The sequence below is a fragment of the Vicia villosa genome, linkage group LG1 (assembly GCF_029867415.1).
Source record: "Vicia villosa cultivar HV-30 ecotype Madison, WI linkage group LG1, Vvil1.0, whole genome shotgun sequence".
Classification (NCBI taxonomy): domain Eukaryota; kingdom Viridiplantae; phylum Streptophyta; class Magnoliopsida; order Fabales; family Fabaceae; genus Vicia; species Vicia villosa.
The window spans coordinates 69,517,743-69,538,814 of record NC_081180.1 but is presented as its reverse complement, the minus strand read 5'-3'; the positions used below and the strand labels follow the sequence as shown (position 1 = coordinate 69,538,814).

Below are 21,072 nucleotides of genomic sequence, written 5' to 3'. Positions count from 1 at the left end.
GACTATCCATAACCCATAAGAGCTAACCCATATTTTTTAGGGTTTTCTAGGACTTTTTCGGGCCGGGCTTAAAAAGGCCTGAAAGTAAATGGGCTCAAAAAATAAGGCGCAGACCCTAGCTTTTTTAGACCAAATAGATCGGCCCATAGACTTCGGCCTATTTTGACAGCTCTAGATTCAAGAATAACCCGTGCATAGTTTTATCTCGATTCGAGGTTGACCTGTATCGAACCTCGATTTCCCTCTCTTTCTTTCCTTTAACTTTCTTTTCTAACCCAAAGAAAGGATTACCTAATATCAGAGAAGAAAAACATCCACTAAAAGTGTAGTGTCTTTTTCCCTTTAAACACACACGTGTGGGATCTGAATAACTCGTCTATTACCGGTCAATTCATCTGCGAGTTCATTCTCTACCAAAACCCTAATCCTTCGTCGTCAACAACCCCGTTTTTACTCTTCAACATAATGGCAAGTTCTCTATCTCCAATTTTTACGCCAATCTCTTGTTCTGATATTCGCCTCCAACTCTATCTAACTTTTTTTATGTTTCATTTTACAGGCCGAATCACCCCCTAGAAGGTAAACCCTAACACTCTCTTTGATTCGAATAATGATCATTATAGTAGTTTCTATTATCCAATTTTTTTACGCTGTAGCTTGTTTCATGTTTAATTTGAAGATTATGTTTACGCGTGTTTTAGGGTTCTAACCGTATAGATACGATTTTTTGGTTCAATTTGAATAAATAAAAAACGGAAACCCGTAGCAGTTTACTGGGTAATTTTTTGTTCCTCAACATTTGACTGAATGAGTGGTTTCTAATTCTCACCATGTTGAGAATCTGATTAGAAATTGATAGTTATGCTTAAGATTGTTGATAATTTTGCTTGAAGTAGATTATGCTGCTTGATGGAAAGTGGTCTCTCTAAGCATGAGATTCAATGTTTATGAAGTTACACATACACATAGGAGTACATTTGTTTTGGATTCAACTCACAGTGAAGTTATTTTCTCTCTTGGCATAATGGTATTTCAGGATTTCAAAGTCCCCTTCACCGTCACCATGGAAGGCTCAATCACGTTCGAGATCAAGGTCAAGGTCTGTGCCAAGACAAAGGCCAAGATCTGACTCCAGAGGCCGCGGCAGGTTAATAGCAATAATGGTTTAGCTTTTGAAGTGCTATATTTATTTTAAAAACTGGCTTCTCTAGCTCTCTCTTTGTTTCTGACACTTTTAACTTTTCTGACCTCTCTTATAATCACTCTGTTGAATGGCTGGTCTTTTTTCTTCTTCAGATCAAGGTCTCGGAGCCCTGAAAGGTTGGTCCTTTTTCTGCTTTTGACTTTTTGTAGTTAATCCTATTGCGATTCATTGCTGGAAAGCCATAATTCAAAGGGATAGCTGCGCTTGTGTTAACTTGGGTCTATTGATATGCTATTAACTTGTCATCTTATCAATTGTATTACAGGGGGGCCAATCCTACAAATCCTGGCAATACCCTTTATGTTACTGGTCTATCTTCAAGGGTCACCGAGAGGGACCTAGAGGACCATTTTTCCAAGGAGGGGAAAGTGAGTAGCATATCGATTTTCTATTCATTTCTTTGATGGTTGTTTCCTTCGGTAGGTTGGTTTCTCCTGGAATAATTATATTCAAAGGTTGTTTTCATATGTAGGTTGCTTCATGCTTTCTTGTAGTGGAGCCACGTACCCGAATTTCTCGTGGTTTTGCTTTTGTTACAATGGATTCCCACGAGGATGCTGAACGGTGTATCAAGTATCTCAATCAATCAGTTTTAGAGGGTCGTTACGTCACTGTAGAACGGGTAATGTGTTTTCACTTGTGATAATGGTTGGTAAAATGGATATACTTTTCATTCTTCTTAACTTGAAGGTTCTCTGGTTATATTCAGACTATATTGCATCAGTTATGTTGGCAACAATCAGAGATGATCGGTTGATATCCATGCAAATTTAGTGAAACTGCTTGATCAATGGCAAGCTTAAACAGCTAATCAAATGCAACTGATCAATGACAAGCTTAAACAGCTGATCAAATGCAACTGATCAACTAAATATAGCAACTTTATTGGCCATCAACTTTACAACCTCAGTATTCACTTTCAACTCTCAACCATTCTTTACATCAGCTATGCTGGCAACAATCAGAGATGACCAGTTCATCGATGCAAATATAGTGAAACTGCTAAATCAATGGCAAGCTTAAACAGCTAATCATATGCGACTGATCAACTTAAACATATCAACTATATTGCCCATTCAACCTTTCAACCTCAGCATTCACTTTCAACTCTCAACTAAACAACGGACATTTTCAACAACTTTATAATCAGCCTTTTTTTATGGTATCTCACACCTGGCATTAATCACATGCTTGTGGATATGGTTTTTTCCTCCCTTTTTTTAGAAGCTGGCCTCTTTTACCTATAATCCTTGATGAAAATTCTTTTAGAGGATTCTATTAATATAATTTAAAATGTCACTTCATAGGACAAAGACAAAAAAGATGTCACAAGAGTTTACTTGCTTCAATTAGTATTCTGTTGATGTGTTTTATATCATTGAAGCTCTACTGATTGAGCTCCTGTATTGTTTCAGTCAAGAAGAAAGCGTGCAAGAACTCCAACACCAGGGCATTATCTTGGGCTGAAAAATACTAGAGACTATGGTAAGTTTGATTGAGAGACATCTATCCTGAATGGTAAATATGTTCTTTTTGCATTTTCCGTACTTCATTTCCTGAAGTCTATTTTTTTTTTTTTTTTGTGAAGGCTCTCGTGGTGACAATCGTGATGACTTTCGTGGTGGCAATCGTGGTGACTTTCGTGGTGATAGTCGTGGTGACTATCGTGGCGACAGTCGTGGTGACTATCGTGGTGGCAGTCGTGGTGACTTTCGTGGCGACGGTCGTGGTGATTTTCGTGGCGACAATCGTGGCGACTTTCGTGGTGACCGGGGAAGGAATTACGGTGGTTCTGGTCGTGTTGAGTATTCACATCGTAGGTCTCCAAGGCGTTCACCATATCGCGGAGGCCAAGATCATTCACCACAACGCTCACCCTATGTTGAGAGGTCTAGGAGGGAGAGATCCAGATCTATTCCCCATTCTCCTTATAGCCCAGACAGGAGGTATGCTGGTGGATCTAGATGAGACGTCGTTATCTAGCGTAGTTTCTCTCTTTTAACAGGGTAAGAAAAATTTGTTTACTATTTTGAGTTGATACTACAACTTTCTACTTATGTGTATTCTGTGCACGTGTATGTGTTGCTAGAAGCTGTTGATCTAGTGCGACTATCAGTTTGTGCCTTATTATCCATGTGACACAGGAAATTGGTATGGACTGGAGTGTTTTAAATTTTAAATTTTGCTATGTGGAGCCTTCACATCTGAGGAGTTTTATATGTCTGCATGTCAATAATGTCATTCCCCAAAAGCCAGGAATGTATACTCACACTATTCCTCATGGTTTGGTGGGATCACCGCCTTTATTGTTTCGTTTGGGTCCAGAGTGGTAAAATTGTTTAGCCCTGCTTTTGTTCCAACTCATTTTACGCCCTAGTAATGGCAGAGGTTGAAGCTTATATTCTCCACCACATTCCTATCTATCTTTGACCCCTTTATTCAAAGGAGTTTTGAAAGACTTTAGGGGCATAACTAGTGAGATATGATTGAGCATTTGTGCAGAACTGTTTTACACTCGGTATTTACTGATTCAATTTTTTAATGATTTTCGTTTGACAAGGTACAACCTAGGTGGTTGTAGTATTGCATTTAAAAGAGTTGGGGAAGTAGGTTTAGACTTCAAATCTTAATTACTAATATAAGAACATATTTACAAACTGGTACTTGTTTAGGAAAAATATTGTTTAAGAGGTTTTTTGTTAATGTAATGTTTTTGTTTTCTTTTTAAGGTAGCGTCTCCACTATGTTTTTAACCAAAATAAATAATAATATCAAAATGATTTTACTAATTGCATCTTCTCACTTGTATTTAAAATAGTTGAAAACTCTCTTGGTATGCCTTATTTTTTTCATTTAAACACTTTTATTTATTTATTACTTCTTCCATCTTAAAATAAGTATTTACACTTTCAAAAGGATTAAGAAAATATAATAAATGAAAGTGAGAAAATGAAAATTTTACCATGTTATCCTTATTATCTTTATTGATTATTGGCGTATTTGAATTATCATTAATGCACTATGAGATAAATAGGATATAATTGCAAGATAAAATTTTAAATTGCATTTGAAATTAAACACGACATTTATTTTGGAACAAATTAGAAATGTGACATTTTATGATTTTTTTGGCAATAACTTGGTGTTAAAAAAAAACATCAGTAACCATGTTTTGGAAAAGATTAACCAAATAATTAGGTTTTAGAAACGATTCAAACGTGCACGCCCATCTCAGATGGCACATGCGCCTAAATTTAGCGATGAGGCACCAGATGACTTGTACATGCATTGCATGCTTAGCGGTGGTACCATTCCATTTGGCGCATGCATGCAAAAGTTACGAGGATGTGTTAGATTAGTTCATGCATGTATCAAAATAAGTCTCTTATCTTCCACCATTTTTCACACATTTACTCTCTTTCTACTTTCTTCTCTCGATTTTTTTTCTTCATGACATCTAAATGATTTTCTAAAGGGATGGCTATGTTATTTTTTCGACTGTCAAACCCTTGATTAAAATAAAATTTTAAAACATCCACTTGATGGACCATTTTAAGAGGTCCTTGATGCGTTGGTTAGATGAAGATATCCAAGATGGCGAAGTCATTAGAAGAATTCAGAGACAATGAACGACCATGTCACTTGCGTCTGTAAAACCTTAGCGTTGGTGGGAGGAGGTAAAAAATGACACCGACGTTATGGTGACGATGCATGGAACAAATGGAGTTGTTATGACAGTTGTAAAATCTTAGATATGATGTTGTGTTAAGTAGTTTAAGTGCGCGTTAAGAAGAGTTTGATTTGTTGTAACCAAGATGATAAATGAAAAAAAAAGTTTCAGATCTAAAAATAAATTAGATAGTGTGCGTCATAGTTTTATGTTGTTGAGCTTGTAGCACGATTGAGATAATTTTTTTGGTTGTGTCCGACTTGACTACATACACTACCCTTTCTTTCTAGCTTGTCACTCACATCCATTTCAGTTGTAATATTGATTTGAAGTTTTTAGATCATCTTAAGAAATTTCTCCAAAATTTGCTCGTTTTTATTTTGTTTCAATCTCTAAGGATAAGGAAGTCTTACCTCTGATTTTAATAATTTTTTCTTGTAATGTTTAACACATTTTTTCCCTTGCATCTTCATATCGTTAGCTATTATCTTGTGTTGTAGAACTTCTATATCAACTTCTATTAATTGAGTTTGTGTGTCACATTCCTTTGTTTCTCTATACGATTCATCTACCTTATGAATTATGGTGGAGACAACAGTGCTTGAAGTACTCCCCCATGCTTGCTGTGAAACTTGCAATTATTTTTTATTATCATTTCCTTTTTTTAATCTTTACGGACAAGACAATTTGATTTCTGTTTTTTTGAAAAGTTTCTTTTTGAGTCATAGTGGTAACAATATTGACACTCTCATGATTTCCAGGATTATTGATGATGTTGCCTAGCAAATTTCATTGAACTTGTTGTGAGAGTTATCGAGCTTTTTGTCCCATCTAAACCTCTAAATTTTTTATAGATGTTGTAGTATTTCTTCTACCATTTCTGGTTTCTTCTTAGAATTGAGCATTTTGAGCATCGATTTTGTTGTTACACTGGATTGGCATAATTTTAAAGGCAACATGTGGAGCAAAATGCCATGACTTTATGTTGAGACATTATGTCTCTATGAGATCAAACCAAGAGGCAATATGTGGAGCAAGATGTTCCATACATTACGGAACATTCTGCCTCATTGTGAGGCCAGCATGCGCCGATTAAATCTCGCGCTTGATGAAGATTTGTTTCCTTTATTGTTTGATTGTTTTATTCGCTTTTTGGAATAAGGAAAGATTTTCCAAAAGAACAATTTTCAAGATTAAAAAAGATCAAATCAGATAGGTGGAGATTTACTATATCAAATATTTCAAATCAAATTAACTGATATGAATGTATTACCCTATTTGGGTTTGCTCTAGTTGAAAAATTGTTCAAAACCCTAACGGGCCATGGAGTAGGACTCTTTTCTATTTAAGGACGAGCTATCCATATAGAAGACTCGGACCTTGGGACAACAAGCTAGACGTGTTTAGTTTATTGAGTATATTGTTTTCATTGTTAGTTATGTTGTGAAACTCTATCCACTAGTGTCATTCCTATATAGAGGAATAAAGTTTATTTTGAGTTGTAACTGGTTTCATCATTCATACTATACTGTAAGTATCCAAACACTTCGGAAAGTGCTTGAGAGAAAGTGAGAATGGTCTCAAATTCAAGGGGAGTCATAAATAGAAATTCACGGGCAGTATTAAGAAAGAAGGATTTGAAGTAAATGGGTTCAACTAAGACCAATTTGTACTTTTACTATTTACAATGGGTTCAACTAAATGGATTTCCTTTCTGGGGTTAAAGCCCTTCAGATGTAGGCGACTTTACACCGAACTGGGTTATCAATTCCTTGTTTCATTTTACTTTATTTGCATTTTATATATTACTTTATTTATCTTGTCATACACATTGTCCCGCATATTGTGTATGACATATTTCCAATAGAACATAATTTCAATTGGTATCAAAGCAGACACCGTGTCCAGGTTGTGTGAGCTCCAGGAGATCTATTTATTTTGTTCAAAATGGAGAACGCTAAAGAAGGAGGGTCTGTAAACTGCCCTTGTCAAGTCTATGATTATTGGAAAGTCCACATGACTGCCTTTGTCAAGTCTATGGACAACAAAACTTGGAAGTTAATCATCAAAGAATAGACACCCCAAATGGTTACTGCACAAGATAACACTCAGTCCTTGAAGAAAGAAGAAGATTGGTCCAAAGATGAAGGTGAAATTTTTTTATGGAAATTCTCGTGCTCTCAATGCCATATTCAATGGAGTTGATAAAAATATATTCAAACTCATCAACACATGTACATTTGCCAAAGAAGCGTGGGAGACACTCAAAACCGCTCATGAAGGCACCTCAAAAGTTCATATGTCAAGACTCTAAATTTTCACCAATAAGTTTGAGAACTTGATAATGAAAGAAGACGAAAAAATTATTGATTTCTATGTTCCCCTTCGTGACTTAGTCAATTACTCATTTGCTCTTGGTAAAAAATATCTAAAGAAAATATGGCTAGAAAGATTTTCATATCTCTTCTAAAAAGGTTTGATATGAAAGTTACAACTATAGAAGAAGCTCAGGTCATCAGCACCATCAAGGTGGATAAACTTATTGGTTCATTGCTAACTTTTGAAATGGCTATCAATGGAAAATCTAAAAAGAAAAACAAAGGTGTTGTATTCAAAGCTGGTGTTGAAAATGATAAAGATCAGGTAAAAGATGATAATGACGATAACTTTTCTAACTCTATTGCTTTAATTGCAAAAACGTTTGGTAAGGTTATGCAAAAACTTGGATAAATGTCAAAGAATAATGTCATGACAAATGTCAAAGATAAACTTCCTAACAACTTGCGAGGTTTCAATTCCCAATAGAAAAGCACAGAAGGAGAACAACCAAATAGAGGCAAGGGAATCCAAGGTCATGAGTGTGAAGGTTTTAGACACATTCAGGCACCAATTTCACTAGGAAGCAAAAGAAGGGATACACTTCCTCTCTATCAAATAAAGAATCTGAAGATTATGGTGATGAAGAAAAGGCCAACAAAATGGTTTTATTCCCTACACACATGATATACAAACCAAATGATTAAAACGATGGTGAATCCAATGATGATGAACTCTTAGAGGAAGATGTTATTGAAGCTTATAAACATATGTATGTCAAATGAAAAGAAGAATTCATGTCTGGAGGAAAAAAAGGCAAAAATAAATGTTTTGCTTAAGAAGAAGACTAATATTATCACTACCATCTTAGAACTGAAGAAAGAAGTTTCTCTCCTGAATTCTAAGCTTGAAGATATGATAAAACCAATTCACATGTTAAACCGCGGGTATGGCACTCTAAATGAAACTCTTGGGGTAGGAAAGGTGGCTAAATACATGAAAGGAATTGATTTTGATTACCAATCCATGAATGAAGAAAATAAGTTTTTTCCTCACGAATAGAAAACTGATAAGTTCATAATGACATACTACATGTCAAAGTAACCTACTCAACATTATTACCAACACATAAATTTCCATAGAAGACCATATTGGAGATGCCACTACTATGTTCAACACATGCATATTCAACCTTTTTACTACAAACTTCATGGTAGACCTTACTATCATTATCAACAAGATTCCATCAATAACACATCCGAAAATAATTGTGTCCAACAATTTTGGAAAGTTAAGGAGGAAACCACAAGTCACATTGCTCATACCTATCTAAGAGCGTCCTCTATTGAAGATTGGTATTTTGATAGTGACTACTCTAGACACATGAATGGAGAGAAGAACTATTTGAAAGAGTTAAAATCCTATTCTAATTGTTATGTTACTTTTGGTGATGGTGTTAAAGGCAAGATTATGGGGAAAGGGAAATTGGATTATCCAGGCCTTATGAGTTTATGATATGTTATTTTAGTTGAAGGTATAACTGCTAATCTCATCAGTATTAGTCAACCGTGTGATCAAGATCTTGGTGTGAACTTCAATTGACCTGAATGTCTTGCCACCAATAATTTTCCTATTCTTCTTGAGAGGGAGGGGGGGGGGGGGGTACCATAATGTTGTTCAGATTGTCTTCCACATATCCTCCAACATCTTCCATTGTAGGAGTAAATTTTCTTTTGGGAGTTGATTTCTTCTTTTCTGCATACTTCTCACCGGTTGTTATAACTTTCAGTAGCTAACTCTTAGTTAGCTTTCTTCGGTATAAATGGTTGCCAATTCCGTTGATCTGACAGCTGATATTGATTGAGTTTTTGTTGATGGTTCTAATATTGCACTGGTGCTTGTCTTTGAACACTCCCTTACCGAAATCTTCCTTCATGAAACCTTTCCAATTCTCATATTTTATGGTTTGATTATGATCAATTGGTTTTGACTAATCCATCATGGCTTATTCAATCAGGTCACCATTATCACTTACGTCTTGATTAATGAATCTTTCATAATTAATCAATCTAACTGATTAAGTTCTGGACCTTGTTGATCTTCTCACTTCCCGAGGTTGTGCAACCTCAATTTCTTGGTCATCTTGTAGAGTGGTGTTGTTATGGCTTGGAATTTCACTTTTCTGCATTGAATTTCTTGGTCATTTCAACTAATTCCATCTTTCGATTTCATGAAACTATACATCTCTCATTATTCATATTATATTCTCATTTGGTGAGAATAATTTGTAAGAACATGTGGAGTGGTAAATAACCAAGATCATATGGAGTGGTAGATAACCAAGATCATATGGTAGATAACCAACAATTTTAAAGTATCTAACACATGGTTTCTATCCTAACCAAGATTCGTAGGGTATCTTGTTGCTCAACTTCTTTGATGGATATCTATTAATGATATGGACTGTAGTTGAGATAACCTCCCTCTAGAAATGATTCGACACATAATTTTCTCTGAGCATATTTCTTGCGATGTTTAAAATGCTCATATTATTTCTCTCAACAATTCCATTATGCTAAGGTGTGTAGAGTGTTATAACTTCATGCTAAATTCCCACATTTTCACAAAATTGAGCAAATTCACTTGAGGTGTACTCACCACCATCATAAGTCCTAAGCTCCTTGATGGCACATTCAAAGTGTTTTTCAGCTAACAATTTAAATCTTTTGAAGTTTTTGAATACTTCACTTTTCTTCTCCATCAAGTAAATCCACATGTATTTGGTGAATTCATCTATAAATGTTAAGAAGTAGTAATTCTCTCATAGCGACTTTACTTCAAATGGTCTGCACACATCCGAGTGCATAATTTCTTACTCATGCTTTGACTTATTGGCAAGTCATGTTTGAATGTCTTTCTTGCCTGCTAGGCAATGCAACACTCCTCTCACAAATGCTTTGGCATCTTGATTTTGGAAAGTCTATACATCATCTTCTTCATATGCATCAAACTGAGACTTCTAAAATTGAGATGGCCATATCTCTGATGCTAGATCAAAATTTGGTCTTCATCAGCGGTTGATGTAAGAAATTGATGGTCTAGCATATTGATCATAATCTTTAATGTTCTATTGTATGACAGAGGTTCCTTCAAGATTATCTTGGAACTTATATCAAACACCTTAAGCTCCCTCTCTTCTAACTTGATAGAATAATTCTTGTCAAGAAGTTGACCCAAACTTATCAGGTTGCTTGCCATTGAAGGAACATGCAAAACATCACATATGATTGCTTTTTATCCATCCTTTCTCTTCACAATAATGTTTCCCACTCATTCTGAGGTAACCATGACATCATCTACAAATCTAATGGATCTTCTTACTGATTCATCAAGCTTGATAAACTAGTTTTGGTTACTTTTCATGTGATTGTCGCACCTAGTATCAAGATACCACACATTAGCTTTGTCTTGAGTCCGGTGTGTGTTGGTCATTAAAATGTCCTCCTCAGAGTAACTATTTCTTGCATGTGCAAATTTTGCTACTTCCTTATCATTACCAAAAGCTTCTTTGTCGAAGTAGAAACTAGCATACTGACTAAACTTTTGACAGCAATAACATTGTATTTTCTTCATATTTGGCATCTTCTTGAACTTCTTGTTATGAGAGGCATCATTCTTTCCTGCCACTATTTGACTCTTTGGATTCTTGGCAGGACCATCCTTATTCCATTTTTTCTTCCACTTTTCTTTCACTTTGCCAATCTTTTAAGATATATATTTTTTTATTTTCTTGAAGAACTTGGCCTACCATGCTTGCTCTACAACTTTATCTTAATTTCTTTGTTTCAATCTATATTCATGTGCCCTAAGAGATAGTTCCAATTCTTTAAACTTTATTTAGGTAGGTCTTTAAATTCCTCAAAGGCCACTTTTATGTGATCAAATTCGGCAATTAAAGATCTTAGAACCTTTTCAACTTTGTGCACTTTAATTATCTTCTCTCCTCATGATTCCATTTGATTGGTAAACAACACCAATCTTGATAAGAACTCTACAATTGCTTTGCATATTGTTTCCTCAAAGATTGCATTTTGACCTTCTTCAATTTCCCATCACCTCCATACAACTTTTTAAGTGTATCCATTCCACCCTTAGCCATTTCTTCCTCAATTATATTCTAAAAAATGTTTGATTCCACATAGTGATGGATCAAAAATAGACCTTTCCCACCCTTCTTGCTCATTTCACGATGAGTATTTCTTTGCGCCTCAGTGGCATTTTTCTCTAATGCCAATAAACTATCATCCACGATTTCGAGCATATTTTAAAATTTGAATATAATTTTTATCTGTCCACACTATCTATCATTTACCTTGGATGAAAGCTATGAATTGAATCGGTACTCTAGATACTAATTTATTGAGTAACTTGACTTTTAAATTATTTTACAAATAGATGAACTAAAGAGATATCAAAGTAAATTTGTGAGAGAGAGAGATATATGTTTATTGAATTGTTGAGATACATGTATAAGAGTTTGGGGTATTTATATGATTGGAAAAATCAAAACATAATAAATTATTAACTAACCATAACAATCAGTTGCTTGTATTGTAAGTCACACTTTTAAATTGTCAGTAACAACAATGTACTATTTTGATAAAACAAATTTTAATGCGGTCTATCTTTTCCAATCTCACTCTTTCGGTATTTGCTGTTTCTTCTTTATAAAAAAAGTATGATGTGGTGTAGGCTTCTCACTTTTGAATCCTAAATAAAAATAGATTTGACTGATTCTTTCTCAAAAGCAGGTCTTTCTACTCTTTCATCATGGTTGATAAATTTGCTACACTTTGTGAATTGAGTAGATCTCCGATTCAATTCATAATATATATATATATATATATATATATATATATATATATATATATATATATATATATATATATATATATATATATATATATATATATGAGGAGGGATCAAATTACACCCGAAGAGTTACATCACGAGTTACACTCGTTCAATAACTACATTTCGAAATAATATTTTTTAAATTCAACCGTTGGATTGAAACATAATATCATAAGTGATACTTTATATAATTTGGCAAAGAGAAAAAGAAAAGAGTATTTATTTTATGAAAATAAGATATTTTTATATTTTATTAAAAAATATAGTATACGGAGATATTTTTTTTCCATAAAGCTTTTCTGATAAAGAATATTATAAAATATTAATGAAGAGTTGAAGAAACTCTGCCATTTTAGTTTTAATAATAACTAGTCAGAGACCCGTGCTTCCGCACGGGTGATTTTTTTCCTGGTGTAGTATTTTTGTAATGATATGAATAATATAAATAAAAAGAATTATAAGCAATATGCATAATTAAAAGGAATTGTTTTATTTGAATAGAGTTAGAATTTTATTAATTGCTCTGTTATACTCCCAATTCTTTGAAAACCTAATATCCATAGGAATCGTTATGAAATTTGAAAATAAATACTTTAGTTTTCAAATAAAAGTCATTATTGTTTAAAATAAAATAGACATTGTATTGAAATTGGCCCTTAAGATTAAACATTATTATCTTATTCATGTGCTAATTTTGTGTGTAATAAAGAACCATATAAAAAAGGACATGTGAGTTGGAGAAAAAATAAAATTTTAACAAATGCAAATGTAAAATTTTAAATATAAATGAAAAATATGAAATAATTTACTTAATTGTAAATTTAACAATAATTATATAGAAAACAATGATCCACAAAAAAATGTTTAAGATAGGTTAAGAACACAATAGCAAAATTGGGTCAGGTAATTTAATAATTGACGGTCCAACAACAATTAAAAGAAAATGATATACTCCACTATGGTTTAATTATAAATGAAAAATGATCATATAAATTCAATTATATTAAATAATCATATAAAAAAATACTATAAGATGGAGATAATAAAAATGAAATATTAAAATTTAAAAATAAAAATTATCTCTCAATTAATAGTAATTGTTGATTAAAATAAAATAGCTACTATGTTGATAATGACCCGTGAAATAAAAAAATAATTTGATGCGATATAAAATATATTTAAAAACAAATGTAAAATAAACAATAATCATGGAAATTTAATTGTATTAAATAATGATAAAAAATCGTGAGATGAAGAAAAAAATAAAAATAAAGATATTATCTCTCAAATAAAGACAATGATTGATTAAAATAAAATAGACATTATGTTGATAGTGACCCGTGAGATAATAAATAAATAAATAAATAAATAAATAAATAGAGAAAAAAATTAAAATGAAAGTAAGAAAGTGTGAAAAAATGTGAGAGAAATTTGAAATTTTAATTAAGATAAAGAAAATGTGTAATGATCGATTAAAAAAAATTAAACATTGATAATGGCCCGTGAAATAATTAAATATTTTTGGGAATAATAATTAAATGATCGATTATTAATATTTTTTGCGATAATAGATAAATGTTGAAAAATTAAAATGAAAGTATGGAAAAATGAAATGCGAAAGAAATTTGAAATTTTTAGTAAGATTAAAATTTAAAAATAGATTATTAATATTTTTTGTGATAATAAATAAATTAAGAAAAATTAAAATAAAAGTAAGAAAGTGTGGGAAAATGAAATGTAAAAGAAATTTAAATATGACTTCCATCATCCATGTCTTACATGTGATGTCATCATTCATGCAATAAAGTTGTAGGAAAAATGTTATTTAATTTGGACCAATGAAAAGCTAACACTTGGGGTATTCATTCAATAAAGTTGAAAGAGTGAATACTTAATTTGTTAGTTACAAAAATGACCTTTTATTAGTGCAAATAAATTTTGGTGAAAGGGTAATTTAGGCAATTTGGTCAATCTATTATTAATGAATAGATAGTAGATAGTAGATATAATAAAACAGATTTCAATTGAATAGTAGAGTATATGTTTTTCTGATGAAACCAAACCATGGATTGCTGCAATTGGAAAACAAACAGCTTTGAACAAAGAATATCGCAGCACACGGAAACACAAGCTGCAAACAATACTACCCACAACCCACAAGACACTCACCAAGGAAAACAGAATTAATCATCAACATTTAAAAGGTCTCATTCTCATTCTCATTCTCTTTTAAATTTCAATTCAGTTTTCAGATTTTACATTACTGATCTTCTTCAATATTCATCCATCTTGTAAAACCGTCATGGTAAAACTCAGGCATTCTCGCGACGGACTTCGAAGACCGTCGCTAACGACTTTACAGACACGAATCCTCATATTGGCCGTGGCCTTCACATTCTTCATCCTCATTCTCTTAGCTCTCCGTTTCCCTAAATTCAACCACCTCAACTCCATCTCTCGTAGAAACACTCTCAGGTTTCTCTTCAATTCCATTACTACAACTCATTTTCCTTTCTTTATATCTCTAACTCATTTTCCTTTCTTTATATCTCTAACTCATATATGTTTTATGCAGAAGCGAAGATGGCGAGGGAGAACTTTGGGTTGAAACCATATCGTGGGAACCTAGAGCATTCTTACATCATAATTTTCTGGTCAGTATGAATGTTACAATATATCTAAAGGCTACTGGTAAAAATAACCGATAGCTAATAAGATAACTGATAGTTTATAGCTGATGACTGATTGTTTATATTTTGATTAATATGTGCAGACGAAGGAGGAATGTGAACATATAATCCGTATAGCCAAGCCTAGAATGAGTAAGTCGTCTGTTGTTGATAATGAAACAGGAAAGAGTTTTGACAGCAGGTTAGATTTCTTTTTTTCCGAATCCAAAATTCTTTATCAACTGTCATTTGAGGTCAATGTTGAATATGATAAATCTCATTTGCCTTGTTTAAATTTCATTGACGGTTAGTTAACCTTTTGTTTACATATTCCTTTTGCATTTAGTGTACGGACAAGCTCCGGAACTTTTCTCAAGAGAGGACATGATAAAATTGTGAGGAATATTGAGAAAAGAATTGCTGATTTTACTCATATACCAGTAGGTGCGTTCTTTCTGCCTTTTGATTTTTTCGCCTTCATTTTTCATGAAATTAAGGTTTGATGCTCCTGCTAATGTTTTTGGTTCAACCATGTATCAGCAAAGTGGAATGTTTTCAGTTGTTTTTGCAATCTAGACTATAATGATGAGATAATGTGTTATTTTTCATCCTATCTTATGCTTAAACAGCCGTGATAACTTCGGCTTTGTTTCGCAATATGCAGAGCATGGCGAACCCCTTCAAGTTCTCCGTTATAAAGTTGGACAACAGTATGTACCTCATAATGATTACTTCGCCGATAAGTTTAATACTCGGAATGGGGGTAACCGTATGGCAACAATGCTGATGTACCTGTAAGTGACTTCAGTTTTCATTCACGCATTGTTTACTTCCATTGTCTTCTTGGGTATGAAGTTGATATTGGTGTGCACTTTTTTGTATTTTGGATGATACAGTTCAGATGTTGAGGAAGGGGGTGAGACAGTGTTCCCAAATGCTAAGGGAGATGTTAGCTCTGTGCCTTGGTGGAATGAGCTTTCTGATTGTGGAAAAGAAGGACTCTCAGTTAAGCCAAAGATGGGTGATGCTATACTTTTTTGGAGCATGAAGCCTAATACAACCTTAGATCCATTGAGTTTGCACGGTTAGTTAATTGCTTGTCTCAACAAGCTTGCAATTTTGAAAAACATTAACTTACAAACCTATTTGTATGTGACAATTTTCAGGTGCTTGTCCTGTAATCAAGGGTGATAAGTGGTCATCTGCCAAATGGATGCGGGTCGACGAATACAGAACCTGAATATACATTATTGTAGGTTGTTATCTCTTCTTTGTTGTTGTATTGATATAAATATAAATATAGAGTTTACAGTTACGGCGACAGAAAAGTGTTAAATTGGCAATGTTTTACATTATTGATAGGCAATGTAAGTACATATTTACTATAAAAGATTAAGTTCATAACAGATTACAAATTAATGATCTTTCACAAGATGCCCAAATTGCATAACAAATACAACTCAATAGCATTTTGCATAATTAAAGTGCAACAATGTACAAGAGAAAGACCAAGAAATTCAAATTAATATATCCAGCAATCTTCTGGTTTCTCAATTTCTCTTCTACTTTAGAGTGCTGTTTGTATGACTTCATTACATTGCTTGAATTCAGTAGCCTTCTACTTTCTCTAAAATTTAGTACACCCAACCTTCTGAGCTTTAGGCCTCCTTTTCTGTCCAAACATTTAAGAAAGTCTGAGGCAAAAGGGGAGCTATGCTTCAACAAACTGGAACCTTTAACTGTTTAGTGGGAAATATAGTTTTATCAACATTTGAAAGAGTGACCAGCTTTTCTTGCAGTTGAGAAGTTAGATTAGAAGTTGATAATTTGGCTTAACCTTATAGACGTTCTACTTATGATATTGATTGAAGTTGCTCGTGATGTTTGATGGAAAATGGACTCAGCATGTGAATCTCTGTTTATGAAGTTACACATACACACATATGTTTTGGATTCAACTCACCGTGAAGCTATTTTCTCTCTGCACTTTCTTTCTTCTTGACTTGAAGGTTCTCTGGTTAATCGTTGTATTCAGATCACATTGCATCAGTTATGTTGGCAACAATCAGAGATGATTGATTCTCACACACCTAGAATTAATCACGTGTGTATGATTAGAAGTTAGTTAAGATGATAGTTAGATAATTATAACTAATTCCGTCTTTTATTAACTGACAAGAAGTTAGTTAGTTGACGTTGTATAAATGATGTAACTCATTTGCATTGATCATTAAGCCTATGTGAATGCAATCCATTGCTTTGATCCCTCTCAATTCATCTCTTTATTTCTTCTTTCCTCATTCTTGTAAAGCAATAAATCCTTTTGCTCTAACATATTAGGTATCTAGAGTCCGATTCTTGTTTGTGTAAAATACACAAATTGAAGAACCTTCAACCATTATCAACCAAGTAAAGATGAGTGTTGTTGTTACTATCCAAACACACTTCCAATTCTTGATGAAAAGAATTAGGAGAGACACCACAAACAAATGAAGACTTTGTTTGATTATTAAGAAACACTCAAAGTGGTTGCTAATGGGATTCAAGAACTTCCTGCAAATGCAACTAAGACACAAAAGAATGTTAAGAAGGAAGAGAAGAAAAAGAATTACAAGGCTATGTACTCTATACAAGTTGCAATGAATGTTGTAAATTTTGACACAATTTCTCATGTTGAGAGGAGGCAAAAGACATTTTGATCAAATATTATGAATGAGGTGAAAACGTGAAGGGTGTAAAAATGCAATCTCTGAGAAGATAGTATGAAAATTACTGCACATGGAGAAGAATGAAATAGTTGTAGCACATGCATGAAAAATTAAAGGCTTGATTCACACAATGAAATGTTGTGGCGAAGTGATGATTGAGAAAATGGTGATTGAAAAGGCGAGGAGGACACCCACTCCTTAGTTTGATCATGTGATATTTCCTATACAAGAATCTAACACCTTAGTAACTATGAAGACAGAGGATCTCATAGGGTCATAGAGGCAAATAAGCTGTCGATTTTTGAAAGAAAGGGAGTGCAAGAGTCAGTTCAAGCACTGCATGCTCAAACTTTAAAGAGTAATGGCAACTTTGAAAAACATAAAGACAAGGAAATCTAAGAAAAGTTCAAGAAGTATGCATAGTCAAGCTCACAGAAGACTAATTTTGATGGTAAACCTAAATCCTTCAAGAAAGGAAGAGGGATATCAAACTTAAATCAATAGAAGACTCAAATCAATAACAAGAAGCATATTCACTGCTATAAATTTGAGAAATGAGGTCATTATACCTCATATTACTAGTACAATAAAGGAAAAAAGAATGCTAAGATAATGTAGTATTAATAGTTTTAGTGTCTAAAGATCAACATAAAGCAGGGCCATAGTTTCTAGATACATGCTGCTCAAACCACATGACATGCTAAAATAAATTGTTGGTCAAGTTTGATAGCACAAGAAAGAGTAATGCGAGTCTAGAAGATAGTAGAACCTTACAAGTTGAAGGAAAAAGGAACACGGTGATCAGAAGGAATGATATAAGATTTACAATCATTAAGGATGTTATGTTTGTACTAGGAATGAAGTGTGATTTACTTAGCGTTGTCCAACTTATAGATAAAGATTTATCTGTAATTATGAAGAACGATGCTTTTGAATTGTATGATCCTACCAATTTTCTTGCCTTGAGGTCATCTCTTGCAAAGAATAATACTTTCGAGATAATGATCAATAACTCATATGTAGAGTGTGTGAAAGTTGTGGCGGAGTACATGAAAATCTATAGGTGGTACCTAAGGTTCGTTAAACTTAACTTTAGATCCCTTAATCAATTAGTCAGTCAAGATATATGGTGCTAGGTTTTCCAAGTTTCACATTTCCAGATAAGATGTGTGATGGTTGCTTGGTTAGTAAGCAACCTAAACACGCATTTAAGGCCAACTAAGGTCATCCTTTGTGCTAGAGGTTGTCCATTGAGATGTGTTTTGACCTTTTAGAAGAAGTCACTAGGAGGAAATAAACACTTCATCTCATTTGTTGACGAATGTAGAGAATAATATTATGATAGATTATTATGAATACATGAGCTTATTTTCTATAGGAGAACATAGAATCAACCAACTCTTTAATTAAAGAGAGATATAAGGAAAATAAATTAACATAAATTTAGAATAATAAGAAAAGAAAACAATATATTTTATTTCTACACACCGTCAAGTTGGTGCATAGATAGAGATGTAAGCATATCAGAAAAAATCGATTAAACCGACAATTCAAACCAAATAAAAATGAAAAAACAATTTTTTCTAGTTCGGTTCAAAAACCAAACTGATGAAAAACGAGGTGTTTTGGTTCAGATCTCAACTTTAGTTTTAAGAAAATGCCAAACCAGTGAACCAAATCGATGAGTATATGTACTCACTTAATCTTTTATTCATCCCATTGTTAAAACCATATTTTGCATCAACCAAACCCTTCTACATCTTTATTTACACTTCCTTCCTTTTAGTAAAAACCACAACCAACAACTAAACTCCAAATATAAAACGTAGAAATCCTAAGTCACAAAAAATTGTTCTCACCGAAGTGTTGCTCCGACCGCCACCACTATTATTCTCACCAATGTCGTTTTTCTTTGTTCCAACCGCCTTCTTTGTTTTTCAAGTTCTCTTGGTTAATTTTCATCTCTTTTAAAAATATTTTTTTGCTTCTTATTCTTCAACAAAATTTCTTCAAGTATTGTTACAAAATAGTTTTGATGTGTGTTTGAGGTATGAAACATGTTAATTTATGTGTATTACAACCTTTATTGTTATCGTTGTGTTTTATTTATTACTGCATTGTATAGATTAAGTAAAACTTGTAAGTTGTTTGAAAAGTAGAGCATGAAATATATTATATAAAATATATTATTTGAAAAAATAATGGTAGAAAATACACCAAAATATGATAGCGGATTATACACAGATGAATACAATGTTTGAAGACAAAGTGATGTAAATCAATCAACGAATTAAACCATATCGAACTAAATCAGTTAGTTTGTTCGGTTCCATTTTTGATATACACTAAAAATTAAACCAAACCATATCACTTAGACAGACATGACCGGACGAATGTTCACACTTCCTCTCTTTTATTACTCTGATGCTTCTTTTGTTGTTTTTCTTTATTACATATATCTTTCCATATTCAATTCCTCAAATTCTCCATATTATGAATAAAATTATGTTATTTCTCAAAATCCTCATATTCTACGTATGCTTAGTTTTTTTTATTTAAGTTATTTCTTCTGCATTTCTTTATAATTTTTCTCAACATATTAATATGAATCTAATAAAAAACAAGTATATCTTCAACCGATCCACTAATATCATCAATAATATTTTGTATAGTCTCATCACTAGCTATCTTTTTCAAAAATGAATGTATCCTTTGTTTGAACCTCATCTACTATTGTTGTATTATTTAAACATAAATATTTTTAAATTAATACAATTACCAAAATTTTATATTATTTAAACATAAATATTACATACATAAAAAAGAAATTTTAATTTGTGTTTATTTGTTGATTAATAATTTCCATTAATAAAAATTGATTAATAATTTAATTGTCAAAGTGATAGTTCAATGTTTTAGTATTGTATGTGTTCATTACCTTTTTAAAGTTTTTTTAAATTCAAAATAAAATCATATCTATGAATATTTAACAATATTTTATATAACAAATATGAGATGGACAAATATATCATATTTATCCAATAAAATATAGCAAATAACTATTTTGTCCAAAAATGTAAGTCGGAGAATTTCACATATATAGTTTGTGAATTATGAAAAAAAAAGAAGAGAGAAGATAATGAATTATTGAAAATGAGATATTTTAACACTTAACTAGTAGGAAACCCGTGCTATCGCACAGGTCTGGTCGGGATCATATTACATGAATCAGTCTATCACTTGTAATGTTCCCTTATATAAATTAACGACATATATTTAGCCAAAGTGTTTTCCAAGTTTTAGTAAATATTAATAAATGTTAAACACATGATACACAACGGCAAAACAATGAAAAAGCTATTAATACATTCAATTTTTTATGTCTTCAAATAAAAACAATAAACATATTTGCTGGTATAAATATCAGATGCTATCTTCTTGTATGATTGCAACCAGCCAACAACATGCATCGTATACCTACATTATAAAATGTATGAAACAATATATGATTAAGAATAAAATTTAAGGCATATAAATATTGTGTGTTTCATATACATTTACAAAGATGGAAAAGAAGAATAAGCTTACCAT

General features: G+C 32.6%; 2 protein-coding genes across 2 annotated transcripts; both read left to right on the top strand.

Moving 5' to 3' along the window:
• The first annotated feature begins 302 nt into the window (after positions 1 to 302).
• On the top strand, positions 303 to 3,405 carry LOC131641052 (serine/arginine-rich splicing factor SR45a-like). Its single transcript, XM_058911380.1, has 8 exons — positions 303 to 468; positions 560 to 579; positions 1,037 to 1,147; positions 1,297 to 1,320; positions 1,470 to 1,572; positions 1,677 to 1,826; positions 2,620 to 2,689; positions 2,793 to 3,405. Exons 1-8 carry the CDS (start codon positions 466 to 468, stop codon positions 3,170 to 3,172), a joined length of 861 nt encoding a protein of 286 aa, XP_058767363.1. The 5' UTR covers positions 303 to 465; the 3' UTR covers positions 3,173 to 3,405.
• Positions 3,406 to 14,320: 10,915 nt separating this feature from the next.
• Positions 14,321 to 16,212, top strand: LOC131641015 (probable prolyl 4-hydroxylase 10). The gene is made up of 7 exons (XM_058911354.1): positions 14,321 to 14,579; positions 14,680 to 14,758; positions 14,878 to 14,975; positions 15,120 to 15,217; positions 15,438 to 15,567; positions 15,670 to 15,857; positions 15,940 to 16,212. The coding sequence occupies exons 1-7, from the start codon at positions 14,407 to 14,409 to the stop codon at positions 16,011 to 16,013; spliced, it is 840 nt and encodes a 279-aa protein (XP_058767337.1). The 5' UTR covers positions 14,321 to 14,406; the 3' UTR covers positions 16,014 to 16,212.
• Positions 16,213 to 21,072: the final 4,860 nt, after the last annotated feature.

Excerpts from the sequence above, each read along its gene's own strand:
- LOC131641052 (XM_058911380.1), top strand. Across the intron at positions 1,148-1,296 it reads GACTCCAGAGGCCGCGGCAG|ATCAAGGTCTCGGAGCCCTG; the intron begins GTTAATAGCAAT and ends TTTCTTCTTCAG. Across the intron at positions 2,690-2,792 it reads GAAAAATACTAGAGACTATG|GCTCTCGTGGTGACAATCGT; the intron begins GTAAGTTTGATT and ends TTTTTTGTGAAG.
- LOC131641015 (XM_058911354.1), top strand. The coding sequence starts at position 14,407 with ATGGTAAAACTCAGGCATTCTCGCGACGGACTTCGAAGACCGTCGCTA. Across the intron at positions 14,976-15,119 it reads GGAAAGAGTTTTGACAGCAG|TGTACGGACAAGCTCCGGAA; the intron begins GTTAGATTTCTT and ends TTTTGCATTTAG. Across the intron at positions 15,568-15,669 it reads GCAACAATGCTGATGTACCT|TTCAGATGTTGAGGAAGGGG; the intron begins GTAAGTGACTTC and ends TGGATGATACAG.